The sequence below is a fragment of the Sminthopsis crassicaudata genome, chromosome 1 (genome assembly GCF_048593235.1).
Source record: "Sminthopsis crassicaudata isolate SCR6 chromosome 1, ASM4859323v1, whole genome shotgun sequence".
In the NCBI taxonomy this organism is placed as follows: Eukaryota; Metazoa; Chordata; class Mammalia; order Dasyuromorphia; family Dasyuridae; genus Sminthopsis; species Sminthopsis crassicaudata.
In genome coordinates, this window is record NC_133617.1 from 650,899,360 (window position 1) to 650,920,554 (window position 21,195).

At 33.9% G+C, this 21,195-nt stretch overlaps 1 protein-coding gene across 1 annotated transcript in view; it reads right to left on the reverse strand.

Moving 5' to 3' along the window:
• HAUS6 (HAUS augmin like complex subunit 6) overlaps nt 1–17,310 on the reverse strand; it is a 37,035-nt gene extending 19,725 nt beyond the window's left edge. Inside the window, exons 1-12 of the mRNA XM_074282970.1 lie at nt 16,831–17,310; nt 15,291–15,386; nt 12,940–13,018; nt 11,558–11,690; nt 9,577–9,721; nt 8,894–8,956; nt 8,711–8,759; nt 7,921–8,094; nt 6,851–7,044; nt 5,135–5,261; nt 4,409–4,511; nt 366–447 (exon numbers count right to left, since the gene is read on the reverse strand). Of these exons, the coding sequence (XP_074139071.1) occupies nt 366–447; nt 4,409–4,511; nt 5,135–5,261; nt 6,851–7,044; nt 7,921–8,094; nt 8,711–8,759; nt 8,894–8,956; nt 9,577–9,721; nt 11,558–11,690; nt 12,940–13,018; nt 15,291–15,386; nt 16,831–16,973 (1,388 nt within the window). The 5' untranslated portion in view covers nt 16,974–17,310. The remainder of the gene's footprint in view (nt 1–365; nt 448–4,408; nt 4,512–5,134; nt 5,262–6,850; nt 7,045–7,920; nt 8,095–8,710; nt 8,760–8,893; nt 8,957–9,576; nt 9,722–11,557; nt 11,691–12,939; nt 13,019–15,290; nt 15,387–16,830) is intronic.
• Between the last annotated feature and the right edge of the window lie 3,885 nt (nt 17,311–21,195).

The following is a 21,195-nucleotide window of genomic DNA, read 5'->3' on the forward strand; positions in this document are numbered from 1 at the left end:
TACTAAGTACATTAGTGAACTAGAGAACCATGCTAAATTAAGGTAACTGACTTAGCACCTCATATGAATTCTAACATATTACCCATGATAGAATAATTTTTAAAACACATAAACAAACTGCCAATTAGAATTTGTATTCAACACTTTAAAAAGTAAAATTATATTCATTATAAATAACCCACTTACTTTTTATGGTAAGGAACAGAAAATTATCTCCTTACATAAGACATTAAATCTTTTTTTCCCAATGTATGATAATAATAAGAACTATTTAAGTCAATTAGAATATGAAACTATCACCAAAAAAACTGCTTTAAAACGTATCCTAAAATGAGAAATGAAATTAAAAGGCAAATTAGTTCTACCTGTTCACTAGTTCATCCATAGTTCCTACTGCATCATTATCTTTCCAGTGGGACTTTTCATGGGTATGCTTCTTAGATGTATCTAAAAGAATAGTTTAATTATATTTTAGTGACCCAATGAGCCTCTCTTAAGATATCCAAGCATCTCTTGAATTTTTACTTAAAAAGGAATGAAAACAATACAAGAGGACATAATAATGTAGATAATTTGATAAAACAGAAAACAGAGTAACCAAAGTTAAGTGAGGCTTTCAAAACAGAAAATTAATCTCTAATGGACATAGCCATATTCTCATATGTGACTTCATCAATTGGCAAATTTAATCCAATTAAATTAATTTTAGTCTATTTCTGGTCTACTTATCCTAATTCCTGTCCAGATCTCCTATAAATTCATCAGAAGGGATACACTTTGATTGTGCTAGGGGCTGTCACATTCTCCTAACATTTTAAGGGTACAGCCAGTAAACATACTGGCTGTCCACCAGTCCACTTGCCTTTCCCACATGACCAGCCCTTTTTATCTTCCTAACCAACATTTTAAAATAACTCTTATTGTTCTTTTTAAAGTTTCCCATTGTTATAACATGTTATAACCAACTCATACCCATCATGCACCTCTCCTTCACTGCCTTCTGTATGATGTTTAATTCTTCAGAAACTGCCATCCTCCCCTCTCCCCCTCCCCGAGTCATTTAGTAATACTGTTTTACTCTGACACCTCATCAGAATGTAGAAAAAGCCCTGTGATCTCCAAATACCAACAGAAGACAAGATTTGACGTTCTACTATGCCAGAAAGGTTTAAAATATGGCCGGAACAAAAGATTTCATTTGCTTTTGAAGTACAAGTCCATTTTTAAGTGTGGAAAGGCACATTACCAGTAAGTTACTTAGTAATAATTTTGGGGGACACAGCAATTCATAAAGCAAAAGAAAAGCAGGGAATGGCCTGCAGTCCTGCATAATCCCCTTACCCTTCTGCGATGATAGTGATGGTGAGGAAAAGGAAAAAATAGTAAGAATCACAATTTTAAGATCTATACACTTTGATTGTCAAGACTCTAAATAAACCTTTTTTCCCCAATTACTACAGTGACATACTGCTAAGAACTTAACCAAAGCAATACTGAAAGCTCTATTAAAAACTGAAGGGGAAAAAAAAAAAACAGGAGGAAGTTAAAACTAAATGGAAGACTGAGTCAGAGACACTCTTTAAAGAGACAGAAAAGATAATCATCTCTAGAGAGAGGTGCTGGATGATGGCAGAATAAGGCAGGATACTACCTGGCTCTCTCAAATTCCCCTACAAATAACTTAACACCTCAAAGTAAATTTTAGAGCAGTAGAATAATTATAAGTCAGGGTAAAGCAAATGTCCACCCTAAGATAACTAGATAGACCATGAGGAAAGATATCACCTTCAGGGATGGTGATCTGGCCAGAATAAAGTGCAAATACCTACAGATACCACAGCATCAACAAACAGCAAGCCTGGAAACAGCTGTGTGGAGCGCAGCTTTAGTTTCTGCAACTATTGTCCTCATTGGTTTGGGAAATGGGCAGCTAATCGGGGGAAGATTGGGGGAATGGGCTCCAAAGGTGCTTACTAGACAAGGAGCCCACAAGCACTGACCAAATGGTTTCTCAATGCTGCTGCTGGGAAGGAGATTTTGGGGCTGAGATGATCTGATGGAATGATCCACATACAAAATGAGATAGAACATGAATGGAAAAATTATTATAATGAAAGGCAGGAAAGGGTGAAAGGCAGATAGTACAAGAACATTATTCTCATTAGAAGTAAGTTAAAGAATAACATTATTAAAATATAACTTTAGTGGAGTAAAAAGAAAAGTCCTAATTTTAAATAGAATTAGAAAGACAAGTGAATGGGGTTAAGAGGGACTTTTAAGAGGGCAGATTAGAGTAGTTAGTAGTAAATTAGTAACCAGTTAGAAGTAAATTAGATTTCTGAGGAGGATTGGGTAAAAGAGAGAGAAGTATAAACAGTGAGGAAAAATAGAATGGAAGAAATACATAACTAATAATTAAAACTTTGAATGTAAAAGGGATGAACTTACCTATAAAATGAAAATGACTTACAGGTAGAAAAAGTATCAAAATTGTAATAATGAGGGATTTCAACTTCCTCTCTCAGAATTAGATAAATCTAACCAAAAAATAAATGTGAAGGAGATTTATAGGATCTTAGGTAAGTGAAATATGATAAATATCTGGAAATAAATGAAAGGTAACTATCCCTTTTCTCATTGTACAAGATACTTTTTCAAAAACTGATCACATGTTAGGTCATAAAAATTATCATTAAATGCAGAAAAACAAATGTAAATATCACTATGGAAAACACAAATTAAAAATTAATTGGAGTCTAAATAACAATCTTAAAGGATGAGTGGGTTAAAGGCAAATCAGAAAAACAATAAGCAATTTTATTAAATGGAATGAGAATGATACAATGTTTCAAAACCTTATGGTATGCAGCAAAAGCAGTAAATCAGAGGAAAATGTTTATCTATAAACATCAATAGAAAAAAAATAGATCAATGAATTATCTATGCAATCTAAAAAAGAAATAGAAAATGAACAAATTAAAAATCCCCAATTAAACACCAATTTGGAAATCCTGAAAATTAAAGGTAAGATTAATAAAACTAAATGTAAGAAAGCCAGTAAATTAATAAATATCACAAGGAACTGGTTCTATGAAAAAAAAACTAATAAACCAATTGGTCGATTTCAATAGACTTGTGATGGAGAGAGTCATCTGCATCCTGAAAGAGGACCATTGGAACTGAGTGTGGGTCACAATATAGTATTTTCACCTTTTTTGTTGTTGGTTGCTTGCTCTTTTTTTTCTCATTTTTTTTTTCCTTTTCAATCAATTTTTTCCTGAGCAGCATGATAATGTGGAAATACATATAGAGGAACTGCACATGTTTTTACTTTATTATTTACTGCCTAGGGGAATAGGGTGAAGGGAAGGGAAGGAGGAAAGAAAATGTAAAACACAAGATTTTGCAAGGATGAATCCAGGGGAAAATTGATAATGGCATGAACTATATGGTAGTCATATAACTAAAGAGAAGAGTATAAAGGTGAGAAAAGTATCATAGAGGCAAGATTGACAAGAACTGACTGGATTTTTAAGGTGAAGGAAAGTGGTGGAGACAAAGATGAACACAAGGTTACAACCCTGGGTGACTAGAAGATAGTGATGTTCTCAAAAGAAATTGAGAAGGGGAGTGGATTTGAGTGGGAAGGGTAAATTCTGTCCTGCACACATTAAGTCTGAGATTCCTAAGAGACACCAAACAGAAAATACCTATACATAACTGTTAATGTGGTTCGATTGAAGCTCAATCACTAGATTTGAAAATCATCACAGAAAGCTTTTAATTTAACTTATAAGGGATAGAGATCCAGAAAAAGAAATAAGATCACATGCCAGTCTCATCCCTCAAAAAATAATGCAGCCTGTTCATTCTCACAGAATCCAAGAACTTTTATGATGATGGTAGAGGGACTGAAGACAATTATCCATTATCCAGAAAGATTTAAGAATTTCAGAGAGAAGAGTCTTTTCCAAAATATACCACAACAGGACTAAAAGGCATTAATAAGATGGATGAAGTCTATAATATAGTGGATAGAGTTCAGGACTTAAAGAATCAAAAAACCTGAGTCTCAATTCCATCTTGGACACTTAGTAGATCTGTGTTAAGTTTCTATCTACAAAAGTAAGGGTTTTAATAGGATTATCTTCAATCCCTTCTAACCCTAAAATCTGATGACTTAATGATATTTTTGGCTAACCACATTGCCATTTGGCGGCCCCCATATCTATCATGCCCAATTTCAACCAGCACTTCCATCAATGTCACGGCTAAATCTTAAGATTACTGATCCAGCTCCTGATAATTCAGAAACCTTATCAAGGAAAAATATGAAGAGCTTAAAATGTTTATAATAAAAACTTCAAAAGCCACAAAAGTCTTAGGAAAAGTCACATGAATGACAAACCTGGAAGTGATATGGGATACTTAAAGAAGATACTGCTTTCATAAACTTCTTCTGAAGCAGGATCAAAAGAAAGAGGAGACATTGCTGGTAAAAGATCCAGAGCCTTAAAACAAAAAAATTAACATCTTAAAATAAATACATTTCATTGATTGCTATTGCAATACTTCCATTAAATTGATCTACAAGTGATTCTTTATAATACCTAAACTTACCAATATTTTTAAAATTAGTTTTCCTTTTTTATATATATGGGAAGTACACCACCAGCAAGCTATAGGACTTTTATTTACCTGCTCCTCTCTCTCCTTCCTCAACCTTAAAATGGTAAAAGTACCTTGGACATTAAAGGTTTAAACTAACATCTTTATTAATAAAAGATGTATCTCAGATTAAGTTTGCCAAATATAATTAATGACTATGCGGTTTCATGATGCATTTATGTATTTAGATTTATAAGCAAACATATTTGAACACTAGATCTTATAAATACTGATTCAAACACGATAAATGTCTACATCCCCACCAATTCCAAAAAAAAATGGGCAAAAAGCCAAATTATTCCATACCTATACTTTAACAGCAAAGTACAACAGAAGGAAATGGCAAATGACTCCTGTATCTCTGCTTTCAAGAAAACCCGATGGGCAATATGGTCCACTGACTCACAAGGAGTCAAATGTGACTGAACAATTAAAACAAAGTAAAAACATTAACAGTATTACTTACTGATGTCTCATCTTTCATTAGACTATAAGGAGCCTGATTAAGGAACTGTTCCCACTTCTTATTCCATTCTTTCTGTTTCTCAGTATTTGATTGCCTTATTAAAATAGCTTCTTCTTTTATTTTATTCCTACAATAGACAAAACACTTTTCAAAAATCACAAAAATCTGTTGAAAACAATGAGAAAATTGCACAAAATAAAGCTGGTGAAAGTAAATATAAGCTGTGAAAAAACATGTATTTTAAATATAAAACACATTTCTTAGAACTAAAGGAATGATCTATAAATAACATTGTAAATAGTTAACTTCTCTTTATAGGGGAAGGCAAAAGAGATTGCAATCTTAATTTCATAGCACATATATTTATTCTGAGTAGATTCTCACTAGCTCACCATCTACAATAATTCGTTGGCACCTTATGCTTCCTTAGTTGACCTCAGTAAGTATTACCAATATAGCATTATTATTATTAAAATATTATTATTAATAATAAGCAATAAGCATTTATAAAATACTCTTAAAGAGATTTCTTCTGTTTTTTTTGAGAGGGACAAAAGGTATATAAATTTGAGTGAGCAATTTAAGTCAAACAAGGGAAAAATATACTGATTTTATTGAATAGTTCAAACATTTCTTATAGGTTAAGAAGAAAACAATGTAGGCTATTAAATTCTACATATTTATTTGGCAAGACTGAAACACACTGTAACTATATTAAAAGGAAACCACTCAACTATCTAAGTCATCCTACCTTTACCTACAGATGTTCTTAAAAGATTGTTTTGATGGGATTTTTTGGGGGGGTGGGGGAAGAAGGGGAGAGATCTCTGAACCCTCCCAAGGTATCTTGAGGTTTACTGACTATGTTTCTTTCTTAAGGACAAGGTCTTAAATCACAATCACTTTTTGATTCTTATTGTCTACCAATAGGTTCCAGGCCAAGCCCCATTTGGTCATAGTTTTGGTCCTCATTGACTCAGATTGAATGTAAATAGCAGTCATCTCCACTCTGGATAGAAACCCTGAGGGTCTTTTCCTCCCAGACCGATTGGATTTTTTTTTCTTTAGACTAAATGAAAGGAGACTCTTTTGCTTTATTTGCTACCTGTTGAAGACCTCAGTTTTAAAAGGCCAAGGTCTCCCATTTCATCCAGGGTCATCTCCAGTCCTCCCGGATCTATGTGGTTCTGGAGGAGAAAGTGAGGCAGGTGACCTTGCACAGCATTCCTTCAAGTCCAACTCATTTGCATGTCATGGTATCACCTTCCTAATGTCATTGCCTCTTCAAGAATGAAGGACAAACAACAGCAATAACTTCCTCCCCAATATCAAAAAAACTAGTTTTCTAAGCTTCAAAGAGGGTGTAATAAGTTGAAACTGACAATTATCTAGTACAGGTATTCTTAACATTTTTTATGTCAGACTACTTTGACATAAATGTCAGATCAGTAAAACCTAACAACCCCCTTTCTCTGAATGATGTTTTTAAAGGCATAAAACAAAATACATTACAAAGGAAACAAAGTATACTAAAAGTTATTAATATGTTTAAAAAATAAATTGGCAGATCCCAGGTTAGTCCAAGATAAGCAAACTGAATCTCAAATAAGCAAAGCAATTTCCTCAAGGCCACAAGGCCAGTCAAAGTCTGAGTCAAGACTTATAATCCAAGTCTAGAGCCCCCCAGCCAGTTCAATGTTTTTTCCCACAGCATACCTCATCTGATGCATACATGATAATGAGTTTTTCTGAATTCTGGCTTCTCTTTCAACATAATTAAGGTCTGCTGTCAGTCTTGTTTGATCAATACAACTACGTTCGTCTTTTAAAATTTTCAGGACTTCATTTAGTAGCTGAATAACAGTTAAAAGATTCAATTTTCCAGCTTCATAAAGGTTTCCTATAGATAACTTAAGAAAGGGAGAAAGTATTAGTAAATACAAGAGGATTTTGTGAAGTGTGCTACATATTATACTTCTTTATATTTTTTAACCATAGAAAAAAAGTCACCTATATTCCACCAAGGGCTATATGAAAACACAAATATGTCCCCTGAATACAAAGTATACCCAATCTTCCAAGGAACAAGTACACAAGAATAAATTACATACTATCCACATTTTTAATGAAAATTATCATATTGATATTAAAAAAAAAAAAACTAAATCAATGAGAATACCAGGACTAGCTTCATTACCTGAATGTTATCATATTGATATACAAAAAGACCCAGATCAATGAGAGTACTAGTACTAGATTCATTACCTGAATATAGATAACAAAATTAAAATGACATGTCCAAGCTCTTTCAATACAATAATTCAAATAATAATCAAAAACAATATTATGAAGAGAACTTCTATTGATTGATAATACTGATAATAGCATACAAAACATTTGGGGGCAATTTAATGTTCTACCGATTTAATTCAACTTTAATTAAAAAAAAAAAAAAACCCTCAAAACTACATGAAAAATTCTGAAATTCTTGTGCACGAAAAGAATACAGGAAGAATTAGAAGTGACTCAATAAGTTTAAACTTCAGACAGGATCACAAAATGTAAAAGTAGCTAATCTCTGGGTTTATCATGCAGTAACTCAAAAGAATTAACTTGAATAAAACCAATTTTACCCAATGTATGTGTTCAGCTAATGAAACCCTTATAGCATAAGAATAATATTTTCTGAAAACTGTTGGCTCAAATATTTTATCAGAGCAATAAAAGCAGACAAACTAATTAGTTAAAAGTCATTTTTAAGAAATTGTATAGAACCAAGAACTTACATGGTACATTTGTTTTTCAATTCTGTCCAGTAAAAGCCTTGGAATCTTAATATTAACACCAGCTCCATCTAAAGTATACTGATCAACATGACCTGTAATGACCGAATTAACAACTTCTCTTTCTTTTTCCAAAAATGTAAGCGTTTCCATCACAGAAGCCCACATCAATCGAACCTTTGAAAAGTAGAGATTATTTTTTTTTAAAAGACTAATGACTGAATATTATTTTAACAGTCTAAGAAATGAAGGGCAGGAAAGTAAAATTACATTAATCCATTTATTACTAAGAATATCTAAGACAAAAACTTCTTATAAGTATTTGAGAAACTCAAAAGGCACTTCAATAATTTGAAAGCATTGCCACAACTTCTTGAAGTACTTCTCAGTCACTGAAAGATAATCTAGTTTGTAATTTAACAAAAGAACATTACACTACTGAGACTATATAGCATTTCATTGTCAAGAAAAATCAAGAAAGGATCTCTCGCACAATGCAGTACACAATATAACAAGCTTATAAGAGTAAACAAATAAGAAGTTGCACTATATGGCCAACCATAGATGGATTGTTATTTGCATCAAGGAAAGGAACTTTCACAAGATTCATAAATATCTGAATATTCCCTAGTCAGGGTATGGGTTGGTTTTTTGTTTTTGTTTTTTTACCACTGAATACCAAAATGATGAGAAAAAGTAATACTTAACCAGCTTTACAAAGATGATGAATATAAAGAGCTGTAATAAAGCAAAGATTAAATGTTTTTAGAGAACAAAATAATAAACTTCTCACCTTTTCAACTTTGTCTGATATGCTATTTTGGTCTTCATTCTGGCTCTTTCTAGTTAAAAATTAAATAATTTGGTTAGCTAGAACAAAAACCACATGATTTTGTAATTAAGTCAATTCTTTTAATTAGTTAACAAATTCACCTACTAAACCCAGACTTAAGAAAAATATACTTAAAATACTCACTTTTGTAATTTTTGCAATTCTGAGTATTGTGAATTCAAATCTCTTATTTGTTTAATTAATGATCTGAAAGGAAATAAAATAATTTATAATTTCAAATAAATTCTCTCATGCTAAGGAACACAAGGGAAAAAATTGTTCATCCCCAATCCTCAGCTTTTCTATTTTTTTTACCCAAGCAGAAAGATGATTTTAGCATTCACTTGAATACATATATTCTTCCTACTTTACTCAGCAACTGGTTAAAGGCCTTCCTATAATAATGTCATAGATTGAGGAATGGAATGGAAGGGGTTTTAAGAGATTATCAAGTTCAATCCCACTCAATTTACAAATAAGCAAACTGAGACTCAGGTTAAATGACTTCCCCAAGGTTACAGAGCTAAGAAGTGTCTAAGAAGGAATTTCAACTATAGTCTTCCTGACTACAAGTCAAACTCTCTATCCACTGTACCATGGATTATACACAAAAACAATAGTATTAGCAGTTAGGCATTTCAGGGCCAGTTCCAATGAATTTTCATATAGGCCTCCCATCTAACTTAACTATTTGACGATGGAAACTCTCAGCAAAAAGTTCTTTTTGGCTAATATATCATATTCCATTTTAAAGGACAATTTTGAAGATATGGCTTAAAATGCAACTGAAATTTTCTATTTTACCAAAATAAAAAACTATTACTTACTGAGAATGTTCTTGGTATTGTTGAATCAGAGAATCTTCTTTTTGTAAAATTTGTAAAAACCAAGTACGTCCTACATGGCATCTTGTAAAGGACTTACGAGGATCTTGACATTTTTTATTAAATGAGTCTACAAAGCAATTAGGATCTAAATTTTAAAAGACAAAAAAGTCATGAGTAACTTTGTATTCAAATGAATATCCTTTTAACAACATAGCATTTAACTGAGATAGCTATCATAAGAGCAACATAAAACACTTATTCAAACATTTCAAGAAAGTTTCAATTATTCAGATAGGATGAATAAAATGAAAACCATGTGACTTAAAAACATTTTCGCCATCTGGTTAACTAAAGCTCCAAGAAATCAAAGAAATGATATTTTTCCCTCCTTTCATTTCCCAAACAGGTACAAGCTAACAAGCAAATGATCAAAGGCCTTCTGTACCAAGAAAAAGATTATCAATCTCAAGAGTTGGAAATGACCTCAGATTACCTGGTATAATCCTTGCCCAAAAGCATGAATTCCTTGGACCACATCCCTATCATCAACCAAAATCCTTCAATAATGGGGAACTCACTACACCAAGGCAGTGTATTCCCTTTTTGGACAGTTCTAATCATTAAGGATATGACACTGTTTTAAACCACCTGACATTCTACTCATATTGCTATGAAGGTTTCCTAGCATAATAAAAAGAACTTTCTAAAGAGTGTTACACAAATTTGAATAAAGCACTCCAGATGTAGATTAACAATGGTAAAGTTGTAAAATAACAGCAAAGTTGCCCTCCCCCTTAATCCACACTTCTATTAATGCATCTGAAGATCACAATCTTTTTTTTTTTAATCTTATCATTAACTAATGACTTCAGAGTTTCCCAAATATCTCAATCTCTTACATGCTTTTTAAGTCTCATCTATCCCTCTCCTATACTTGTACATGCTTTAATTTGTCTCTATGAGGTTTTATCTTTTTAGCTTCAGACCACCATTCTCAGTCAGGATTCTCAATCCTGTTGCCTGATACAAAAACTATTCCTTTCAGTCTTATGTTACCTAAAATGTGGTCAATATTCTATATTTTCATCCAAGTTATTGATAAATCTCTTCAGCATACCACTGGAAATGTCCACCCAAATTAGGGAAGGAGACAAGAAAAAAAAAGATTGTACATTTATAAGAAGTCCTGAATCTGAGATCTGATAGTATATTAACATGCTTAAAAGAAACAAATCTAGTCAATTAGCCCAAAATATATAAGCATTCACTTGAACACATATATACTTCCTAGTTTACTCAGCAACTGGCTAAAGGCCTTCCTATAATAATGTCATAGATTGAGGAATGAAAAGCATGTTTTACATAACCAAGGTTAGGCTTATCTGATATTTTATTATTAGCAAATTTTTTAAATGTTTATTATTTTCAAGTAGTACTCATCCTCCTTGACCCCTCAAACAGACACTAGTAATTTATTCTTTCTAAAAGCAATACAGCATGGGGGGAAAGAGTATTTAATCTGAATCAGGAGCCTTTAGTTCAAATCTCATCCTCTGATTTTTATTTATTTATTTTTTTGGGGGGCTGAGGCAATTGGGGTTGTGACTTGCCCAGGGTAACACAGCTAGGAGGTATTAAGTGTCTGAGGCCAAATTTGACTTCAGAGCTGGCATTCCATCCACTGTGTCATCTAGTTGCCCCTATCCTCAGATTCTTAATAGCTATATTATCTCATAGGCAAATCCCTTAATCTCTAAGACTTTTCAGTTTTCTCAACCATAAAATGAAGATATCTTGTGAAGCGAAGATAACCCTTAACAAATTTTAATGTAACAGCATAAGATTACTTTCTCCCCAGTTCCTGATATATTTTTCTAGAATTCCTCCAACAAAGCTAACAACAGCTGTCCTTTTTATTGACTTCCAAAGTTCTTATTTTATTTCTCAAAAACTAAAATTACTGTCATTTTGCTTAACTTACTTTCAGAGTTGGTTTTAATATATTGCACTGCCACAAATCTTGCAAAAGAATACATGAGATCAAGAAACTTAGAGCCACCAGGAGAAAGAAACAAAGAACCAACAACTTGAGGAAAGTTGTTTCCACATTCATCCTGAAAAAAAAAAAAAGAAAAGAAAAGAAAATGAATTTAAATTTGGAGATCTACTCTTAAAAGAATAATGCTAGGGACAGCTAGATGGCGCAGTCGATAGAGCACCAGCCCTGAAGTCAGGAGGACCTGAGTTCAAATATGGTCTCAGACACAACACTTCCTACCTGTGTGACCTTGGCCAAGTCACTTAACCCCAACTGCGTCAGCCAAAAAAAGAATTATGCTAACATCTACCTACCATATGTTTCTTTGCTTAAAGTAGAGCATAAAACTACTTTTAAAAAATGCTGAAAGGTTACAAAAATATGGGAATTAAAAAAAAAATACCAAAAACATATAATCCTAATCCTGTCACAAATTCTCTAGATGCCCTGTTTGGCAAATTCTTCACCTTTCTGATCTGCTTCCTTACTCTTCTTTATAATTACTTAGGCAGAGACAATTAGTGGTACAAATGGATAGAATACTAAGCCTGGAATCAGAAATATTTTAATGTGGCCTAAAACACTTCGTGATCCTAGTTAAGTTTGCCTCAGTTTCTACAAGTATAAAATGGGGACAATAACAGCACCTACCTCAAAGAGTTGTTGAACATCAAATGAGATATTTATAATAAAGCATTTAACACAATGTGTGGCACCTCATAGGTACTATATAAATGCTCATTCCCTTCCCCAATTCCCTGCTTAAAAAAGTAACAGGTGACAAAAATAAAAAACATCGACCGATTCTAAACTTTCCCATATAGTCATATTAACAAAAACATTAAGCATAAAATTGAACACAACACAAAAGAATTCATAGACAAAAATCACATTGTAGAACACAGTACTGAGCATTATAAGACACATTTTTAAGTTCTAGCACATGGTGTTGGAACCATAATCTCCTAGAGATCATTAAGTCTGAGATTTCTCTACATTATGGAGAAATCACAAGTCAACCTTATTTATGAAATAAGCTAAAACTTTTCCATCATTAGGAAAGTTTCTTTCAAACTCCAAAATAAAGATTTTGTATGATCTAATTTTCTTTACCTATTTGTTTTGTTTTCTAAGAAATAATACAATTCTAAAATACTTTCCAAAATAGTTTCTGTGCATAAAATGAATTTTTTTTATACAGATTCAAAGTTATGCCAATTAATGTTTTCCCAGGTAAGTTTTTAATACCTTTAAGAATGTTAAAAAGAAGATCTACTGAAAAATACTAAAGCCAAATTTTCCAGCTTTAAAATAAGAATACTCACAGAAATTCTTTTCAACCATTCACAACACTGTTTCCGAAATTCAGCATCAGCTTTTCGGTCTACTGGAGGCCAACAGAATCTTTTTATTTTTTGAAAAGGGGAAAAAAAAAAAGAGAGAAGAAGAATCAAGACTAGTCTATTTAAGAAGGGAAAAAAATCCTTTATTCTGATTGAGTCTAAGATGAAAAGTAACACAATCAAGGTTGGTATCATTTCTAATTAGTCTGTGTCTACATGGACAATTAAAGAACCGTATAAGGTTAGGATCATGTTCTTATTTTCCTTTTGCATAGCATTTTTTACAGTTCAGTGCAAATACTCAACTTGCTAAATAAAAAAAAACAAAAGAAAAAACTTCCTAGAATTATAAACAGAAGTTACATTTAAATGGACAATAAATTCAAAGAACCTTTATTTAATGCAGTATATTCAAACTCAAAGATTAACAAGGGGCCATACATAAGGATTCCTACAGGTCATATATTAGAACACCACTAAGGCATTCTATTTTTATCCAATTGTTTCTGACTCCATTTGAGGCTTTTAGGGCAAAGATAGTGGAGTGTTTTACTTTCTTCTCCAGTTCATTTTACCAATGAGAATGTTGTTTATCCTTCCTTTTAGAAGAGGACCATGACATCAGGGAGGTGATGCTAAGATTTTTCACAGGCCTCAGTTTAACTTTTTTTTCTTAAGGACCACTCTTTAAATCCAAATCACTCTGGCTCTCATTGATTGGCCAACAATAGGTCCCAGGCCAAGCCACACTTGATCATGGACTGGGCCCTGGTGGACTCAGAGCAAATGTAAATAGCAATAGTTTCTGCTTTGACCAGAAACCCTGACGTTCTTGCTCTCTCAGACAGAATTTATTATTATTATTATTATTATTATTTTTTTTTTTTTTTTTTTTTTTTTTAGTAAAAGAGGCCATTCTCTGCCTCATTTCTTACTTAATCACTGGTTGAATATAGCCCTATGTCAAACTAAACTTGTTAAAGACCTTATCTTCAAAAAGCCAAAGTCTCCCACTACTTCTAGAGTTATTTCCAGTCATCCCAATCTGGCCATTGGACCCAGATGGCTCTGGAGAAGAAAGTGAGGCAGATGACCTAGCACAGCTCTCACACACACAAATCCAATTCACTTGCAAATCATGGAATCTTTTCCCTGAGGTCAAGGTCCTCAAGGAGGATGAAGGACAAACAATATCAAATGAGGAACTGAAGCTAATAGTTAAGTGACTTGCTCAGGGTCACACAATTAGTATCTGAGCCCAAACTGGAACTTAAGAAGGTGAATTCATCAACTCTTTCTTATTCCTAGCCCAGTGCTCAATCCAGTGTCAACCAGCTGCCCCAAGGTAGTATATAACCATAAACTACTAAAATGCCTCAATCAGGAATTAAGTTGTTTTAGCCTCCTGAAAAGGATATGGTCCCCCCAAAAAATGACTAATAATGAAGCCACAAGTCTTGACTCTACTTATGAAACAAGTTAAGATTTATCCATAGTTACAAAAATATATTCTAAACAAAGACAACAAAATATAAACTATAATTTCCTATCTTAATATTTTTATCTAGCTAGCAATTAGTTTTGCTTTTTTTAGGATATACATCACAATTATCATCCATCTATATTTTTTCTTTCAAAGGATAGGCATGGTAATAAGTGTTGCAGAAGTCTCTGACATATAATTCAAACACCCTTATAGAAATTACCATTCCAAGTATTTAGTAAACTGTGGGTGACAGTAGTAACAGAGGTACACATAGTAGACACTTAATAAATGATTACTAACAATCTACATAAAAATTATATCTGAGTGAAATAGCTTTTGCCCCTTTGCAGTTCAGAGCTTAATTCTGACACAAAGTTAAAAGTCAAATAAAACTAACCAAAATCTGAACTTGTACAAAAATAGTTTCAATATTGCATACAATTAAAGTAAGACAGTGAAATCTGAGAGGTTTAAGTCAAAAAAGGAAAAAAAAAAAAAAAAGGCACAAGGCACAAGAATTGAATGCTTAGGAAAAGTAAGTTCCAAAGAAAAAGTCCTTGTGTCACATCAAAAAAGAGATAAGTTGCTGAACTGCTTTTAGAACAATTAATATTTTTACAAGAACATAAATTAAGTTACATTTCCCAACTTTAACTCTGCAAAATTAAAGAACTTAAAACTTTATATCATAGGTACCTGCTTGAAGCTTTAAATATCCTGTGAAAACATGAGCTTTAACTACTGAAAAAAATTGTGAGACCAAATTTTAAATTCTATGTAACGTACTAAGTTTATATGTATTTTTTTAATATACAAAAATGTATAAAGTAAAAAATATTTTGCTCACCTGAATACTTCTTTAGCATGGGAAGGATTCAAAGTGGTAAACAAAAAGTAGGCAACTATGTGAAAAGCATCGCTGTTAGGTTTGTCAAACATGCTCCTAATTGTTTTTTAAATGATAAGAGAGAATAATTAGTGAATATCAATAACAGTATGCTTTATGAATTTCTTCTTTGAGGACAAAAATTAACTTAAGATTTCTCATCCATATACACTGTACAATTTATAAAATCAAGTGAAAGTTTGGGAAATTCTGATCAAAAGAAATAATCTATAACATCTTGTGCCATTACTATTAGATATTCCCTGAAAAATGCCTAATCCATTAGTGCATGGACCAATTAGCTCTAAATTCCTCAGATTTATTAAAGTGTGAGTTCTTAATATAAGATAATCATCAACTAAAATGCTGTTATCTACCAAGGGAAATAAAGAGAAAACTAAGGAACACGGAAAGGCCCAGTTCCAGTCCATTTACATCTCTCTTCAGGAGCAGACCCTCCCAAAGGAAAACACAAGGTGTAGAAAGTCTGGAGGGTTGAAGTCAGAAGTTTTGATGTTTACTATGTTGAACAATTCACTTCACCACTTTAAATTTCCCTTCCCTTATCAGTAAAATGAAAATAATCCTCCAACAACCTGCTTTACCAAAGCAGGCCTACGTATACTATCAAGTACTTTTTTTTTCCTGAGGCTGGGATTAAGTGACTTGCCCAGGGTCACACAAATTTGAACTCAGGTCCTCCTGAATTCAGGGCTGGTGCTCTATCCACTGCGCCACCTAGCTGCCCCCTATCAAGTACTTTTAAAACAGGAATTACTCTAGTCTATTTTCTTCATCTGAAAATAATAAAGATTAAGTAAATCTTCTCTAAGATCCCTTCCAGCTCAGTTGATTATAACAGTCCAATTCTGAGATTTTGAGACTGAAATTCCAAGATTAATTCCCTGACTTTCTATTTTGTTCTATGCCTCTTGCTTAAGTCACTAATAATAATAACTGGCTTTTATACTGTATTAGAGCTTACAAAGCCCTTTGCAAATATTATCTCCCTTGACAATAATAGCAGTTTGCATTTTTACAATCCGGAAACTGAGGCAAAGGTCTAGGGGGTTTTCGAAGGCTACATCCGGTCTAAGCAGACAACGCTAAGATTCGAACTTCAAAATAGAAGCATTCTAGCGCCCCCCCCCCTTAAAAAAAGAAAAGTCACGTGGGCGGGCGTTAGAATAGGTGAAACAAAGTCTATAAAGTAAGAAGCCCCACTGCCGTGCAACGGGTTCCTGGTCCTCGGGGGACAAGAGATATTATATATTTGCTATGTCCTTAGTTCTGCGCCTGGCACATAGTAGGCGTTTTAAAAATTAAACTACTGGAAGGGCAGTTGGGTGTCGAAGCACCGGCCCCGAAGCCTGAAGGACCTAAGTTCAATCGGACTCACACTTATTAGCGGGTCATTTAACCCCGACTGCCTCCAAAAGTAAATAAACGAGATAAACTACAGGTTTCCATCCCAACGCGACCCCAGTCCCGTCGCGCTTACATGCCCAGTTTCGTGTGCGACGTGAGCTTCCCAGCTTCGGCCGCGGCCTTGTCCGGCTTGAAGCCCAGCGCCAGCAGAAAATGCCATAGGTGTTCCTTCTTCCAGGCCCCGGCCCCGGGTCCGCCGCCGCCGCCGGCGCTCATGGCTCGTAGCTGCTTCCTCCGGAGGCCGCGGCCCGGCGCACACGGGAGGCCAACGTCGGAGGCAACCGCAGCCCAGCGGGGATGGAGGGAGGGCAAGAATGACGAAGACCGAGCCCTGAGAAGCGTCTTTCTTCGCCGCTCCTCTACATGCCGCCACTTCTCAGGCGGCAGCCGAGACGACTACTTAGCCGTCCCCACCCATTGAGTTCACAACGGAGCCGCCATTTTGCTTTCCCTGAAAAAACCGCCCAAAGCAATCAGGTTCAACGGAACCGCCAACGGCAACACCGCCCCATCCCCTGCGAATGGCGTCACTTCCGGAAACCCGCCCTGATGTGATTGGCCTAGGCAAGGCGCGCTCTTTAATCCGAGACTTTAACTAACGTTTCTCTTCTAGAAAATACGAGTCCCACAGTGCTTTGCGCGGAGAGGAAGTGAGAGGTAAATGCGGGTGTGGCTACGTAACCATTTATAGCACAGGGATCCAACTAGGCAATTTTTTTGCGGAAAGAAAAGGTTTTCTTGTTGGAAAAGGAACTAAATTAAATAAAATAGCCTAATGCTTTGGAACTGTAGCAAATTAAAGGAGCTAGAACTGGACCGGATCTGTATGATTTTTCACTTTTATACCTCTTTACTTTTTTTTTTTTTTAAACTTAGGTAATTGGTATAACACTCCTTGCCTTTTCAGTGGGTAGAGGAGGGGCAGGTGAGAGGGAAAGAATTTGGAATTAAAATTTTTTTTTTAATTCGTGTTAAAAATAAATAATAAAAATTTTAACGGAGAAATTCTCTAGGCTCACTTATTATACAAAGAAAATAAGGTGCAGAAAGAAAATTAATTGGTTCAGTGGCACTCATAAAGAGGAGACTGTCCACCTGTAGAGAAAGAGAACTTAGTAAAAATTGAAGTATTATTTCTCACTTTTTGTTTTTTTTTTTCATAATATGGCTAATGTGGAAGTTGCATTTTGTGTTTTACATTTATAATTGATATATTGCTTGTCTCTTCAATGCATAGAGAAGGGTGAGAGGAAAAAAATCTGAAATTAAAATTTGAAAAAGAAAAGTGTTAAAAAAGGAATAAAATTCTTAAGAGCTATAATGTAAATGTAATATATAAATATATATTTACATATATACATAATATAAATATACAATACATATGTAATATATAATAATATAAAAATATGAGAGCTATATTTTTGTCTGTCTACACTTGGCCCCTTTCCCTTTCACTTCTATTTCCCTGTTGAGTGAAATGTATTCTGTACCTTACTCTGTATATATGTACATCCCTTCTTTTGACCAGTTCTGATGAGAATGCAATTCAGGTCTTGCCATCACCCCCTCCTATTTGCATGGATGTCTCCTTATACATCTGATTAAATGACAATTTTCTAAACCCTTTACATTCCCCCTCACCCACAGTGTGAGTTCTTCCCTTCTTTCCGTCCTTTTCTTAAGATCGTCAATACATAACAGAACTACTCCCAGATTTTGTCTAATTGGAATCTATGGACCCTAATGATGGTAGGGTTCAGGAGGGGCATATGTGTCATCATTCTATATTTGAATATCAGGAGTTGCTAATCCCTATTTTGTCCTTTATCATTGTGAATTTATATTTACTTTTTTTGGTATGTTTCTTTTCACTTCTGTATTGGAACTGCAGAGTTTTTCTGCAGCTCTGGTCTTTATCTCAGGAATGCTTGAAAGTTCTCTATTTCATTAAGATTCCTTTTTTTTTTTTTTTTTTTTTCCTATAGCATTATAATCAGTTTCACAGAATAAATTATTTCTGGCTGCAAGCCCTACTCTTTGTTTTCTGGAATATTGTATTTCAACTTCTCTACTCCTTCATAACTGTTACTATCTATGGGATCCTGCCAGTGACTCCTCAGTTCTTCAATTCTTTCTGACTGATTTTTTTTTTCTTTGATTTAGAAAGCTCTAGATTTGGATTATTTTGTTCCTGAAAGTTTTATTTTAGATCTTAAAGAAGGGAAAGGGACCCACATGTGCCAAAATGTTTGTGGCAGCCCTCTTTGTAGGGGCAAGAAACTGGAAACTAAGTGAATGCCCATCAATTGGAGAATGGTTGAATAAATTGTGGTATATGAATATTATGGAATATTATTGTTCTGTAATAAAAGATATGGATGATTTCAGAAAGGCCCAGAGAGATTTACAAGAACTGATGCTAAACGAAATGAGCAGAAGCAGGAGATCATTATACATGGCAACAACAAGATTATACAATAATCAATTCTGATGGACATGGCTCTCTTCAGCAATGAGATGATTCAAACCAGTTCTAATTGTTCAGTGATGAAGAGAGCCATCTACACCCAGAGAGGACTGAGGTTACTGAGTGTGGTTCACAACATAGCATTTTAACTTTTTGTTGTTTGCTTGCATTTTATTTTGTTTCTTTTTTTTTTTTCTTGTGCAGCCTGATAATTGTATAAATGTGTGTGTGTGTGTGTGTGTGTGTGTGTATATATATATATTTTTTAAGTGTATAAAGCCACATATTTGATGTGTTCAATAGGCATTCTGCTATACCAACTTGGTGTAAATTATAGAAATGGTTTCTAAAAGGGTGTAGGTAATAGAAGTATCTTGTAAACTAAAAGGTACTAGTCTTGAATATGGTTAAGTACTTTTATATAACCTATTGTGAAATAATAACAATTTTAAAAAGAGTTTCATTTTGGGGGTTTCTTTTAGGAGGTAACCAGAAAATTCTTTGTTTCTACTTTGCTGTCTGCTTCTAAGAAATATGGGCAGTTTTAATATTTCTTTAAATAGAATATGCAGGTGTCTCTGTCTCTATGCTAAACTGGACTAGACAAAGTACTCACTGTGACTTTTTCCTGATTTCCCCATCAGAATTCCATTTGGTGAATTTGTTAAATATGTTTAGAGGAATTTGTGGACAAAAATTCCCCACATTGTTTCCTGTTTTATCATTTGACTCCCAAGACCAAAATTAAGAAGTTTGATGTTTTTAAAAGGCATAAAATAGTTGGAAAAAATCAAGTTGGAAAGAATGAAGTAATTTGATCATAGATTAAATCAGATGGCATTGTGCTGGGATTAGGGAAAGAATCAGACATACATCTAGGTTTATTTATAATGACCCAGAAAATTCCACCATGAGTATTCTAGCATCAAACCAGTTTAATGGTTCCCTCCCTTTGAGAGTGGGAAGAATTTAGTTCCCTCTCCACTTTTGACCAGAAGTCAACTTTATGCACTTTAAAATTATAGATCAAAAGACTTAAACTGGTCATCAGGTATCAGTAGCAATATCCCAGAACATCACAGGACATTATATTCATTAAGAATTGACTTACCAAGGACAACAAAATTCAACAACAGCATCAACTCTTGGAGCATCAACAGAGTTATGCATAAGGAGAACTTTTTGAGGTATCCACAAGGAAAATTATTCTGATATAAAAAGTAAACATCAATCAAAACTCATGAAAATATGTAATTGTGGAAGTGTCCCAGATTGGAGAGGGGGTGTTCTTCTTTGTAGCAATTTTGTAGCAATGTCTCAGAAACATCCTTTTCTAAAGCTAATTAATTCTAGCCAAGTAATTGATAATCAGTGGGGAGCACAACAGATGCAGGTTTCTGAACAGTACTAGAAGATATTAAATCTTTACCCCTGAAGAAAAAGAAGTCAGCTTTGGAGGGATTCATCCTGTTCATCTAGTTTGAGGTGGTAAAATGAATCTAGAGGGAGAGCTACATATTTATCTGCATTTATTTGTGGTGTCCTCCCATTAGTATATAAGCTCCTTAGGAGTAGGGATTGTTTCATTCTTTGTGGTTGCATCTCCATTGCTTTGAAAGTAGTAGGCTCTTTTTTAAAAAATAAGTATTTTTTAAAAAATTTTTTTAAAATAGTGTTATTTTAAAAAGGAAAAAAATCAATACAATTGACACTTTAAAAGAGTCCAAAAACATATATGTAATACCCATGGACTTCCCACTTCACAAAGGACTGAAGAGGTGGGGAGGGGGGTGGAATGTCTTTTCATTTCCATTTAAATCTAATTTGATCTTTTTATAACTCTTACATTCACTTTTGATGGGAGTAAGGGGGATATAGTTGGTTCTTTCTTTGTACAGTTATCAACATAGAATAAGACAATCCTGCATATCCAATTTGTCTTTCTGAATTCACTCCTCCTTTAACTTTAAA